A 14507-nucleotide genomic window follows, 5' to 3' on the forward strand; every position below is an offset into this window, starting at 1 on the left:
GTCAATGATACCACCTTTAAATAGACAGGCATGACGAAGACAGCAGAGAAACCATATGAGAAGGAAGAACATGTCTTGCTGGGTCAGATCGAAGGCTTCGCAGTGACACTGTCATAGTCATCTTATATAATTGTTTTCATATATATGGTCAAAGTGACCATTCAACTCATATCCTGCCTTCACCAGCAGCCAAACAGAAGCCTCTGGGATAGAATAGGACAGAATAGTCTTCCTTGTTTGTTTGTCCCCAGCTTTTCCTATTCAGATGTGTACTGCTTTGAACGTGGAAAATCCCTAAATCAGTTTTCTATGCCTAATTACTTTTAACAGCCACCTCAGCTAGTCACAATAAAGTGGCAGTGAATTCTCAGAGGAATTTGCAGGTTTTGAATAGAGGCATGTTCGTTTTTCTGGAACCCTGCTGTAAATTACCTCCTTTAGGTAACCCTGAATTCTCATTTTCAGTAAGAAGAAAACATTTCTCCATATATATAATTTTATGCCTTCAAGTGATTGTCAACTTATGGTGACTCTAGAGTGAACTTATCATGAGGTTTTCTTGGCAAGATTATTTGGGGGAGGGGGGGTTGCATTTGCCTTCCTCTGAGGCTAAGAGAGTGTGGCTTACCCAAAGCCATCCAGTGGGTTTCCATGGCTGAGCATGGATTTGAACCCTAGTCTCCAGACACAAATCCCTATACCAAGCTGGCTCTGGCTCTCTATATAAAGGTAAAGGTAGTCCCTTGACATGAATGTCTAGTCGAAACCAACTGTAGGGCGTGGTGCTAATTTCCGTTTCTAAGCTGAAGAGCCAGCATTGTCTGCTCTGGTGGTCATATGGCCAGCATGATTTCACTGAACGCTGTTACCTTCCCACTGAGAAGTGGTACCTATCTATCTACTTCTATTACATGCTTTTGAACTGCTAGGTTGGCAGATGCTGGGACTCGCCCTGTCATGCAGCACTTGAGCCTCGAACTGCCAACCTTCTAAACTGGCAGCTGGGAACCAGTACAAATGATCAGAATGTGGAGATCAGGGCCCAGGGCCTGATAATGCTGCATATGTTTTTTGGTTTTCTTGGTAGCATTATTTGTTTACTGTTTTTAACATCCATTGAGAATTTCAAAGAAAATAAGCACAATATATATACATAGATTTTTAGCTCATCTGACTGCCACTGGGCAGACTAGGGAAGGAAGCAGGATTCTTCAGGAGTTGCTCCTCGTAGCAAAGGAGCAAAGTCCTCCCACTCCATCCAAGCCACACTCACTGGAGACCCTTCCCTCTTTCTCTTCCACTGCACCAAACAGCCACTTTGCTCTGCCCCACCACAAAGCTCCCTCCCTGCTTAACTCAAAGCTACCACCCCGGCCAGAAAGGTTTATCCACAAGTGGGGGGCCTGCTGACAAAAAGCTGAGGGCCCACCTACCTCCAAATTTCACTAGGGCCCAAGTCTGCTCTTGAGAGCCGTGCAAACAGATCAATGCCAAACCAACTCTGAAATCACTGGGAAGGAGGCAAACCCCTTATCCCAACTCTTTTAGTTATGGTTTCTTTTTCATACAGAACTGTCCAATCGGGGGGGGGGCATGATGTGGCTAAAACTAGGAGGTGTGTGGAAGGATTAGATGAAGCGTCCTCCTGCCTTGTCCCCATGATTTGGATACTGCAATTATCAGCATTATTGACCTTCCTCAGACTCTGCTTTATAATCTGTTCTGGTCCAAAAGGTGTCTAACACTTTGCCGGGGGATTAGATATTGGTGGCAAGGTATATTTATATAGTCCACAACATTCGAATTAATCACCCATAAACTATTTTTTCCTTATGTCAAATACCTAACATACTTTGGTTTTGAACACAACCTTCCGAATTAAATTCAAGAGTAAACCGATATGCCGGTTCTCTTCCTGAGCTTGCACATAGTTTCATTTTCCTTGTCCCTACCAATGCCATGGGAGGTATTAACTCTAAAACACTTTACTGTCAGTTTTCATTGTTTGGTTACTAAGAGATATTTCAGATGGAGACCCAAGGGGAAGAGCTGGGCACTGACAGGAGCTAAGAAAAAGGACAATCAAGAAAGTGCTGGGAGATGAGAAAGGAAAGGAAGCAAAAGACATAAAGGAAGAAGGATAGAGAAGAAAGTTCCAAAGGAAATGCCATGGTATCACTCCAAATTAATGTTATGGGCCACATAGCGTCAGAGGCTACCTACATATTAATTTGAACATTGAAATAACAAGTTTTTCCTTTTAAAAAAAAGCAGGCCAATAAGCTTCTAGTACCTATGGGATGTTGAAAGCATAGCGTTAACACTTCTCCTTGTTTGGAAATGAAACTTATGGTTCCGTACTGAACACTAAAAATAGGAACTCCTGCCTCTGTTCATACCTACTTTTCAGGTGGGTGGCATACTGCTGCCCAGTCACAGTTATCCATTTTTTATTATGGGCCTCTCATTTCCAACTTGTGAAAAAGAGGAGGGCATGGCCCTAACTGCTAGGGCAGTGCTCCACAAGGTATCTGATGTGGAGGACAAGGATTTTTCCCCAGTGTGCCAGGGACTGGTATCATATTTGTGCCCACTGGCTCCAATTTTTTCTTTCTTTCCTGGAAACCAGGCAGGGACTGGCAGCTTATGGACTGTTGACTAGCACTCGTCTGTGGATCACCACTTTAAGTAGCACTGAGCTAGAAATATGCTAGAAATGAGCATTATGTATGTCATGAAGGTGTTTTTTTAAAAGCCTTCTCTGCCCTATGCTACATTCCCCATCTCCAGACATAAAACAATTTAAATTTTCCTCTTGAGCCTGTTAGGCAGAAAAAAGGGGTACATTTGTCCCAAAGTCCAAATTGGCTGCCTGCAAGCATATTTGAGCCAGATGGAATAAATGAGTGGGCCTCAACCTAGAATAGCCAGGCCACAATGCTGCTAAATGCCATAGTCAATCCACACAAACACTCCATTCACATCCCTTCTCTGTCTCACACGTAGGAGAGTATCACGCCGGAAAAATCAGGGGATTAAAAAGGCATTGTCCCGGGAAAGTTGCACAATCCCATCAAAGATTTTCAGACGACGTTGCGATCTAAGAGGACTTGGCCTGAGAAGAACCAGGAATGCTCCAGCAACAAAACATTCATGGAATTTCCCCATGAATGGTTTGTTGCTGGAGCATTCCTGGTTCTTTCCAGGGTAAGTCCTCTCAGATCATGATGTGTGTGAAAATGACTTTCCCCGGAAAATGACTTTTTAATCCTGATTTTCCCCCGTGTGATTGTCTCCATGCATAAACAAACACACACTGAGTGAAGGTTGGCCTACAGTCCAGGCTGGCAGGAGGGCACTTTAGCCTAAATGACAGAATTGTAAAGATGTGTTGTAAAGCAAACAGCCTTGCAGGAGTGTAGTATCTGTGGGTAAAATGATGGCATAGTCCCCTGAATAAATTTTTCCCTCTAGATTAAATTTTCCTTCAGTCTCCAAATTTCTAGCATTGCAGTAACTTAAAACCTCCGTAGAACATTTAGAAATACAGTTTAGGCATCCAAAAAAAAAAAGACAGGCAATGTTACAGAGGGAATGCAAACACAGCAAATGTAAGAACAGTTTTAATGTCTCACTGCAATGTTAGAACACTGGAGGCTGAAGGAAATATTCATGGGGTGTATTGTATTGTATTTTATTTATTTATTTATTATTTAGAGGAACAATACCCCATTTTGCCACCCTTCAATAGATATAATCCTGCTGATGGTCATTTCCTTTCAGACAAGGTGTAGCTCCTCATTCCGATTTCCAGGGCTGGAAACATATATGCAATCCAAGCAAGCCAACATTATGTGGCATCAATAGGTATTGGTTGTTGCAGGACTGACAGATGTGGAAGATGAAAGTTATTATTCATGATTCACCCAGCATTCACCCAGTCTTAGAATGCCTGAATATATGTATATGATACTGTGGGTGATATATGCACTGTCACATTTTTTCTTCCTTAGAGAAGCTTTCAGGAGGTGATATCTGATAAAGTATAATGAGTGTAAAGCCACACCAACAACGGTGTTTGTGTTAGGCAGGCAGGAGCAGGGGAGGGAAAGAGGAAAGAGCTGTAGATGGCTATCAAAAGAGAGAAGAAAAGCGCATGAGGAAAACATTGAGAAAACAATACTAAGGGCAGAGGCAGATGATGAAAGAGAAAGAGATGGAGGGGGAAGAGATATTTTCCCCATATTCTGTTACTATAGGGTGGGTATGGGTGATTTTCTGTGTTTAAATTTGTTTCCTCGTTTTGAATTGTTTAACAATAGCTCCACCCTGAAAGGTTTCCCATTCTACCTCCATGGAAGAGGAATCGACATAGAAAACTGGAGTTTCTGGAACTTCGCCCAAAGGGTAACAAAGCTGTGGGATGTCTTTGAGCCGGCTCCTTGAAAATCCCAAAGGGACAGCCCAGACCTAAGTAAGTACATTTTACTGAATTTAGGAATGTGAGAGTGTATGTGAGATCTGTCACTTCAGCCTACCCTCCACTTTGGTGTTAGTTCATTTAGCTGGATAAAAGGCACTTTGGAAGTTACTCTGTGACATGGTATTAAAATTTCTAGGATGTGGGCTACATTCAGCACTGCTTGCGCTGCTTCTTATATCATGGGATTTTGCATGAGGCAGAGGGTTGAACAGCCTCAAAATTTCAGCTTTCATTTTGTTTTTGTAAAAGAAGCTTCCGGCAATGTAGCAGGGAAAGTGATTCTGAAACTGTGTAGGCTAGTGTGGCTCATGAAGCCTTTGAAACCAGAGGGAAGGAGGAATACATCAGCAGTCAGTGCAGTGAGTGAAGGCTTTGGTGCTCAGCACAGCATCCTTTCCTCCCTTTGCCTGGAAGAAACAAGAACCTCATGCAAAATAATTATGTCTGGGCAAATGTGACAGATTTGCATAATTCATCCAGGTCACAGAATTCAGCTTTTTCCATAATAGAGAATGTTTGTTTTAAGCTCAGAGTGCCTGGGTGTATGACATGTTTTTATGTTGCTGTTTCCCACACCAAAGGGCACAAATTGAAGCAAGATGGCATGACATGTAGTTCAGCTCCATCTCACTTCCTCTGCTGAAAATCTACAGTTCTATTTTTAGAGTCATGGCCTGAATTTCAGAGACAAAACACGGCAGGATCACACATCCCATTTATTCAAGCAACACTGACGCTTCACAGTCCATTGAAATGATATTGCTACACTGCATAGACACACACACACACACACACACACACACACACATATATATATTAGCAACAGAATAAGCACAAATCCAGCATTGTGTATGTGTCTATGCATGAGTCTTCAATTTGCCTGTCAACATATGGCAACCCCATGAATTTCATCAGGTTTTCTGAGCAAGGTATACTCAAGGGTAGTTTTGCCAGTTCCTTTCTCTGGAGTTTATCACACAGAGGCAAAAATTAGATTTAAAGTGAAAATAACCAGCTTCTGCACATGATGTTCAGGGTTAGCCTGAACAGAAAGTAGAAAACACCCACAGAGTTGTTTTTCAGATGACGTTTGGGTGAAAGAGAAATAACATGACATTAACCCGAATGGAAAGTCGCCAAAACCCACACCTTTTTACTTTCGGGAACTTCCAAACATAAAAAGGAGTGGGTTTTGGCAACTTTCTGTTCAGGTTAATGTTGCGTTATTTCTCCTTTACACAAGCATGTTTGAAAAACAACCCACTTTTGAGGGATTTTTTCAGATTTTAAAATCCCATTTCAGCACGGGACTTAAACAATTTGCCTCTGTGTGATAAACTCCTCTGAAAAATAGCCTACAGCACCTGATATTCATTGGTGGTCTCCCATCTAATTAAAGTGGCCCCTTGGTATCCACTCAGGTTTGGTTCCAGCACCCCACCCCAGATACTAAAACCAGTGGATGCTCAAGTGCATAGTAAATGGCATAGTAAAATGGTGTCCCTTATATAAAATGCCAAAATCAAGGTTTGCTTTTGCGAAAGTCCGTGTGTGTGTAATATTTTCAGGCCGTGGATGTACAATCTTTGGATATGGAGGACCGACTGCACTAACTTAACTACAAATATTGTTTGATTTTCTTCCATCTCTTGTGTTGAATAAATGGACTTGGCTCATTTCATACAGTTGTAAGGGTGTGTAGAGTCTAATGAAGCAGGAAAAATGGGGAGGGGGGGAATCCAATCCAATCATAATACTAAAAGTCTGTTTGTTAAAATGAGATTCTTCCAAGTAAGTATACTTAGGAAGGACATCAGTTAAATGTATCTAGATATCGCAGCACAACCAGCTAAAGTTTTTTTGTTCTCCACAGAGACTTAGAAAAGCAAGAGCATTGATCAGGGGAAACTTTTCCCTTTGCTTTATACTTCCATAAGTGCCATCACCACACTACTGCTGCTATTTTATTTGTTTATTTATTTATCTTAGTAGACATTGAGTAATGAGTGCTTGTAGATAAGGGCAGAAGCTAATCAATAATTCATCTAGCACTACATGGTTGCATATTTAATCTATCTGAATACTGCAGCCACTCCTGAAGCCCCTGATAGAATTTCTACTATGAGAACATTTATGGCACAAGATACCCAACAACACATTGTTGCTGCTCCCCCCCCCCCCCCACCAAAAAAAGACCCCTGTTCTGAGTCTCCCGCACTCCATGCATACTGGCTAAAATCTTGGTGGTATATTATACATCCATGCATTTCCCAACGGAAGCAGCTGGACATGTTTGAAGAACGGCCATATTCAGTTCAAGGATGTGGAAGCAGTAAGGTGTGCATGGCTGCACAGTCAACATGAAAAAGTGTGTGCCTTTTTTGTGGAACATTTGGTAGTGCAACATGATAATTCTCAAACAAGGTGATACTGCGCAACCACCCCCTAATTCCACAAGTGTAAAGTTATGCTCTATCTTCTCAATGCAGGGTATGAATCTATGTTTAGTTTTACTTTTCTCATGGGCTAGCAGCAACAAGGAATACTTTGTAAGTACAAAGACAGGGGTAATGATCAGTGTTACTAACATCAGGAGGACACAAGGCCAGTTGACCTATATGTTATGGAGAGGGAGAGAGCACTCACCCTGAGGCTAGGTTTTTCTGGCAACAACCATATGTTTTATTACCTCTAGTTTTGCCCTCAAGTAAGAAAACTGCACAACCCAACCAACAGTAAACACAATTCTCATTGATTTCAATGGCAAAGATAAACACATACTTAAATCTATCCTATTTAAATCAATAGACCTTGAAAGCACTTTATTTAATTATGCCTCTGCCCTTAGATGCATACATTTTGATGTTATGGCATTTTATTTATTCAGTTAACAGTAGTATGCTGAGCTTTAAAAAAAATCAGATGATGATGGTGATGATGATGATGATACAGTTGAGATGCGTGTAAGGCTTATGGCAAGATCATGATGAGAATCAGGAAGAACATGTTTTTCCTGTCTGAGGAATATGTCTTGTATCAACCAGGAAACTACCTACTGTACTCTTCCAAATGCAAAAGGCTGAGAGAAGTTATTTTAAAAAATAATAGACTGCTAAACAAGGTTGAAAGACATGCAGCACATCCAATGTTGCAAGACTGGCCACACATCCGATGTTGCAAGACTGGCCGCTGGCCACACTAGGGTAAGAGTCCAATAACATCTGAAGTGTCACAGGTTTCCCACTTCTGTTTTAATTAGATTAGCATGTCAGGTAATTGGGCAAATAAGTGGTCAGTTGATCGGTTAATCCACACACACCCAGCCAATGCTTCAGCCACTTTTCATTCCAGCGGCACAGAGTTTCTATTGGTACAGGAAAGAAAGCGGAGAACTCCTCCCAGAGCCAAAAACCAGTAACGTGCTCTACTGAATATCTGTATGCAGCCTTTAATTCTTATATTTGATTAATCCTAACAAAATTAAAATGACTTCTCACCTCTTAATCAGATTATCACCACCACCTTTAATTAAATTGACATTTATTCAGGAATGTATAGTGAGCGATGTTTTATATTTAAAAAGTAACAAATGCAGTGTGGTGGAGAAGTGTGTAGACAGCAAATCCTTGATTCAAGACTTGATTAAACTGTGAATTCATCGGGCGGGATATTTTTTCAGCCTCAACCCCAACTAACCTTCGTACTAAGAGGGCATTAATTCTGACCAAATTTTATGAGGCTGTAGTAGTGAAGTACACTGAAATAGATTGTGTGAAGTACTTTGAATGTGGCTTTGATTGTGTTGATGTCCTTCATTTCATAGCACCAAACCTCATCAAATGCTGCAAATAGTCCTTATTTCAGAATTACATAAAAGAACTGCTAGTGGTTTGTAAACTCACATACAAATGGTGCATCATAAACCTTGTCTTCTCTTATGTGCACCAGAATAACTTTAATCTCCTTGCTCAACATTTTTGACGCTGATGGATCAAATACATCTTGCCACACCTTAGAGAATGCCAAGTTCATCATAGCAATTTTTGTGTACTAGAATCTGTTTTACTAGATGACGTTATTTTTAAAAACAAAGACCATCATTTGTTTTTGAGACACAAGTGTTTTTCAGAGGGAAGACTAAATAAGAATTGTAAAAGATTTTTCTTGCATGGTTTTGGGATATATGCTCACACATGGGTTTAGCGGTCTTAACTTAAAAGAACACCTGAGGGTCGGATTAAACATTAATTCAAAGAAATATCTAGTTGTTGCATCTTTCTTTCCTTCCTCAGAACTGCAGGGACCCCATCTGGATGTCACATTGTAGACAGTAGTGGAGCTTTAACCTTTCTCCCTAACTGAGGTTTCAGTCATGTGCCCCTTTACAATACACAATTATAACACTATGATTCCTGTTTAATTGCAATAGCTGCATCCTAGGGAATCCTGGGCTTTATAGTCTGGCTAAATATTGTAGACATCTCTTCCTAAACTGCAAATCTCCAGACTCCATAGGATGCGGTCATGGCAATAAAAACAGAATCTCATCACCATAAGGCTCCTTGGTCTACATTTTACATTGCCAAATAGCATCCATTTGTTTCATTGGATTCCCCCACACACACACACACACACACACACACAAGCACACACCTTCAGATTGTAGTCACCAGGGTCCCAGGTTGGAATTGTAGAGGGGGCAAAAGGTTAACACTTCCTATCTACTATACTAGGATCTGAATTGGGTTACCACATTTCCTTTTGAGTAAGGAAAGGATGCCACCTCCAGAAATTTCTTTAGAATAGTGAACTGTGTGAGCCTAACTGTTGATTGATCTGGTAAGCATTGTGACCAAGAGACCAGACATTAGGAACACCAGATAATACCCCTGACTTCAATTCCTTTCCAACCATGTAAATCTCTTTAGATGTCACTCTCTACCAGAAGCATAATCACCATCACTCCCATTCTGCAGTAACACTGACCTACCTTTTACTACTGTTGTAAGAATTATGATAAAATAGTATGATGATGTACATTCCATGCCCTAAAACACCAAATAAATGCAGCTTGTTATCCTAAACTAGTTTCACTTTACCTTTGTGAATTTAGCACATGCTGGGGAACCTTGGAGATTTTAGGAAGAATGAAGTAAGCTATCACAATCTTACATGTATATTTTGTAGATTATAACTATATTATTTTGGCCAACTATCTTTTTGTTTTATTTCTCCTTTGAACATATGTACCAGGAGAAGATTCCTTTTTCATTCTAATACTTCAAATGCTTATGTCCTATATTTTTCAACACCTACTGGATGTCTGTCTTACTTCTAATTATCAAGCTTCTTGTTGCAATTCATCCATGCCTAATACTGCAGACAGTCTTGCTTAATGCTGAAAAAGTACCAGAATATGCAGTTTGAAGCATGTTTAATTGGAATTGGGCTAAGACTTCCTTTCTTAAAATTACCCCCTGCTAACTGATATTTGCCCCTGTAGATACAGTTTGCTGCACAGAATGATTTTCATCAACAATTATGTGTTGGGAATGGGCATGATCCAAACATCACTTTAGACCACGGGCATTAATGCATCTAACGCCCACTATCTGAGGGTAAAAGGGGGCACAAGACACAGTAGGCCCTCCATACCAGTGGGCTAGCCATCCATGGTTTGGAGCATCTGTAGATGGCCCTGCCCCATTGTCATCAGTAGCAGCGCAAGCGGACAGGCACACCAACATGACCACATGCATGTTGGTGTCCACTGATGCTAATGGGACTTGAGGTCCTGTGGTTTTTTGTATCAGGGGGGTGGTGGTCCCAATGCAAACTCTTGCCAACACAGAGGACCAACTGTATGTTTTATTATCTATTCTCCCTGACTTTATTTTACATTCCTGGTGTGGTTTCAAAGCAACTAAAAGGCCCGCAACAGAAAGAAAAGACCACAAAGAAAAAGAAAAAAAGGACAAGCACAAAGCAGGGCCCTATATTTTTCTGAGATGGGCCTCATGGTTTGAGAAATGGTTACAGGAAAATGGTTTTTAAAAGATGAGTAGACATTTGTGCAGTGTCTGGTGGCTTTTATGTCAAAGGGGTAATGAAACTGTTCTGATATTTAGTTTGAGCTTAAAACAAGCTATCCAACATGATTATCCCCAAACAGATTTAAAAAACACTGCATAGCTCCTTTAAAGTTCAGACTGAAAGCCATCCCACTGACATAGAAGCCAACAGATACAGCTGCAATTATGCACACTTTAATGCCATTGTATGTAGTAAAGAACACTTTCAGGGGGCAAATAGTAGTAAGAGGGGCAGCTTCCAAGAGAAAACTGGTGCAGAACTATATCCCAGATAACTGTTTTTGCTTATCAGAATTCCTGTGATCTGATAATCTGTATTAAATATCTACAATAAATGTATATGCTCAGGATCAATGGTGTCACTAGGGTTGGCATCACCCAGTGTGGTAACCCACTGACTTCCTCCCATATCACATCATACAGAATCCTTAGTAAAGGTTTTTTTCTACTAGCGTTATTCATAAATCATAACTCCCATATATCACTGAATAGTTGTGCAATAGTTGTGACATAATGAACTAGCAAAATTAAAAGTATAACTTTACGCTACAATATCATATGTATTACATGTACATAGTTTCATGTGGTTAAAGTGAACATTTGGTAAAATGTGCTGTTTTTAAAGAAAATATTAAAAGAATTTATTTTTTTAATTCAAAATTTAAACTTTAAAAAACCCTGAGGCCTCTCCTTTCTCCTCCCACTTATCATCACCCCATACACATAATCTCTCCTGCTGAGCACCAGTATTTTAAAGGGATGCAGGCAAACACCACAGCTTGTCTCTGCCCAATGGCAGATGTTTCGGGAGTGGTAGTGTCATCCTCCTTAGGGTGATACCTGGTGCAGATAATCAAAGCTTAAAGGAATATATATTTTTTAAAATGTATCTTGTGAGACCAGACTGAGATCTAGCTAGTCTAGTATTTTTGTATGAATCCCAACAACCACCAAGCACTGTCTACCAGAAACTGTACCCATGGACTCCAGACTACCTTTTGCTCAACCTCATTCTACAGCAGGGGTGAGGAAACTGCATCCCACAATTCATATAGGATCATAACCCTTTTTGGTAGCTGTTAATTTCCCCTAATGATCTCTGACTTTTATTTAAAGAATGCCATGAACTGCTTATATTTCCATCCCACTTTTCTCCCTATATAGGATCCATGGTGGCACTTCCAGGTCACCAGAAATTCACCCATGTGGTCCACTAGGGAAGTGTAAAGTTGCACATCCTAGAGCAGTTATTTCCCCCTTCCCATTCTAAAAGTAAAGCATAACTCGAAGTAAATTTTATAGCCATATGCAAGCCTCAAAGTAGCAATTATTTCACCAAGAAAATTCCATTAAATGAAAAAATATCCCAGACTTCCCCATCATCCCACTCCCTGGTAACATTTCTGTAGGGTGCATTTTTGGTGTAAGCCAATTTCTCCCTAATTTAATTGAAATACAAACATTCTGAATGCTAAAATAATGACCAATTCTCTTCACTCACATTGACTAAATAGTGCAATGTTACTATTTTTTAAAGAAAAAAAATGAGACAAGGAATTCAGCATTTTTCAATTAAGGTGGCAAAGAACCATGATGAACAAAAATTGTTAACTGATCAAATATAATTTCCCACCACCTGAGTAACAGAAGACCTTATAATTCCCATTGTCGATTTTTTATTTTATGGAATAAACCCCCCTCTCCCAGTGCATGGCTTAGACAGCTTATGACACAAATCAGCTATTTATTTTTAAGTGAATAAATCATTAATAATATAAACAATATATTTGTTCCTCGCTCCCATGCAAATCTGTGAAATGACTTCCTCCTGTCATTTAAAAATTGGTTATCCAATATGCGCTTTGTATGCTTTTTGCCTTAAAATTACCTGTGATTTTGGTACAATTTTGAAATCTTGTCTTTCTCTTTGCTGTCTTTGTAATTCTGGAAACATTTTTTAAAAAAAATAATAATTTAATAAATGGGGGCAAAAAGGCTCAGCTATTAAATGGAAGAACAATTTAAATCTAAGTAGTGAATTAAAGCAGCTACCAAGAAGGTGCGCCTTCATGTCCCTCAAATGGGCAGGTGAAAGTGATAAGGCCTCACTGTTCAACTACAGAAGATAGGAACATGGGAAGGGCTGGATCAGAACAAGGGCACATGAAATCCAGTACCACTACATGCCTCTGGGGATGACCACAACAGCCATCTCACTTTTTTTATGTCCTGCAAATGGCATTCCTGTCAACATGGCATCCACAATTAACTGCCACAACTAACAGCTGTTGGCAAGCCTATCCTCCATGAATTTAGCTAATCTCCTTTCAAAAAAGCCATCTAAAAATTAATTACACATTATTCTTTCTTTCTTTCTTTCTCTGACTCTGAATTCTACTATGATAAAACAGAGGCAAACGTGTTATATTTCCTATTTTTTTCTTTTATTCTATTTTTATTTTTTGAGACGCTAGGCAGAGATTCAGTGTACCATGTAATAGCATGCACTCATCATTTTTTTTTCCATGTCTTTAATCTTCTGCTCCAGATCCAAGGCTTTGCCATAGCCCTCCCCACCATCACCAAGACAGGTATTTTTTTAAAAACAAAACCCTGCTTACCACCAGAATGGCATTAAAGTGGTCACTCTTCACCTTCTGTACTTGAATGCAGGATGCTGGCACTTGTAATAATCCTGCCCCCTTAGCAAGGTTGCCAGCGTCTCCATTGGGCATCAGATTGTTATTGCTAGGCCCAACACCCAGGGCGGCCCGATACAAATAAGTGTGCGTAAGTTTCCCCATCCCCGCAACCTCGACCATCTCTGGCGTAAAATGAGAGCTTGGGAGCATGCGCACATTGTAGCGGTACTTCTCATAATCATCCATGGGGCAGCAGCAACAGCTGCGGTATGGACTAGTCCTACAGTGGAAGAGACGAATGGCTAGAAGGAAGATGAGAAAGCCAAGGAAGACAAAAGAAAGGCAGGCCAGGCCAATGATCAAGTAGAAGTTCAAGTTCGACAGCTGCTGCCCTCGAGCTTCTAGGCTGTCATCAAAGTCTGGGAGCGCCTGTGGGAGGGAATCGGCCAGCAGGATGCCCAGGGTCACAGAGGAGGAGAGGGGTGGCTCCCCACTGTCCTTCACCATGACTACCACTTTGTGCTTGATGGGGTCACTAGACCTCATGGAGCGACTAGTCCTGAGCTCTCCAACATTGGGAGAGAGTCGAAAGAGGCTGGCGTCGGAAGACTGCACGAGGTGATAAGAAAGCCAGGCATTCTGCCCACTGTCTGGATCGTGGGCCACCACCTTGGTCACCAAGTAGTCGGCATCCGCTAAGCGGGGCACAATTTCCACTGCCACTGAGCTGTTCTTCACCCCCGGGTACAAAATGATAGGGGCATTATCATTCTGGTCTTGGATGCTGATGCTCACGATGAAGGCAGTCGCCAGGGCCGGGGAGCCATTGTCCTTGGCCTCCACTTGGAAGTGGAAGCTCTGAAGCTGCTCAAAGTCAAAGGAGCCCTTTGCATAGACAACCCCGCTCTCGGCATCGATGGCCAAGTAGCTGGACAAGGAGCTGCCTTGGATGTCTATATCCCTGAGTAGATACGAGACCCGGCCATTCTCCCCGAGGTCGGGGTCAGAAGCAGACACGTGGAAAAGGGACACCCCGGGCTGGTTGTTCTCGGTGATGGAAACTTCGCGCATCTGGTTGAGGAACTTGGGGGGATTATCATTCACGTCTGCGATCTCCACCCGCAGCATCTTCTGGGTGGCGATGGAAGGGGAGCCCAGATCCGAGGCAGTGACGGTGATGTTGTACTCGCTGACCCGCTCCCGATCTAGAAGGCCGCTGGTGACCACACTGTAATAGCTGTCAAAGGAAGACTTGAGCTGGAAGGGGAGGTTGGTGGGGATCTGGCAGAT

The 14507-nt window shown here is 41.3% G+C and overlaps 3 protein-coding genes across 3 annotated transcripts in view; all 3 read right to left on the reverse strand.

Annotated features, from left to right (window-relative positions):
• The window catches only part of LOC121927764 (protocadherin alpha-C1-like), a 91832-nt gene that overhangs the window by 76110 nt on the left and 1215 nt on the right, over positions 1-14507 (reverse strand). The window contains 1 exon segment of the mRNA XM_042461631.1: positions 13197-14507. Coding sequence (XP_042317565.1) covers positions 13197-14507 — 1311 coding nt within the window.
• LOC121927766 (protocadherin alpha-3-like) overlaps positions 1-14507 on the reverse strand; it is a 205707-nt gene that overhangs the window by 37541 nt on the left and 153659 nt on the right. The gene's annotated exons all lie outside the window — the stretch shown is intronic.
• The window catches only part of LOC121927767 (protocadherin alpha-2-like), a 76113-nt gene that overhangs the window by 37531 nt on the left and 24075 nt on the right, over positions 1-14507 (reverse strand). The window lies entirely within an intron of this gene.

Source organism: Sceloporus undulatus, chromosome 4 (genome assembly GCF_019175285.1).
Source record: "Sceloporus undulatus isolate JIND9_A2432 ecotype Alabama chromosome 4, SceUnd_v1.1, whole genome shotgun sequence".
Lineage (NCBI taxonomy): Eukaryota > Metazoa > Chordata > Lepidosauria > Squamata > Phrynosomatidae > Sceloporus > Sceloporus undulatus.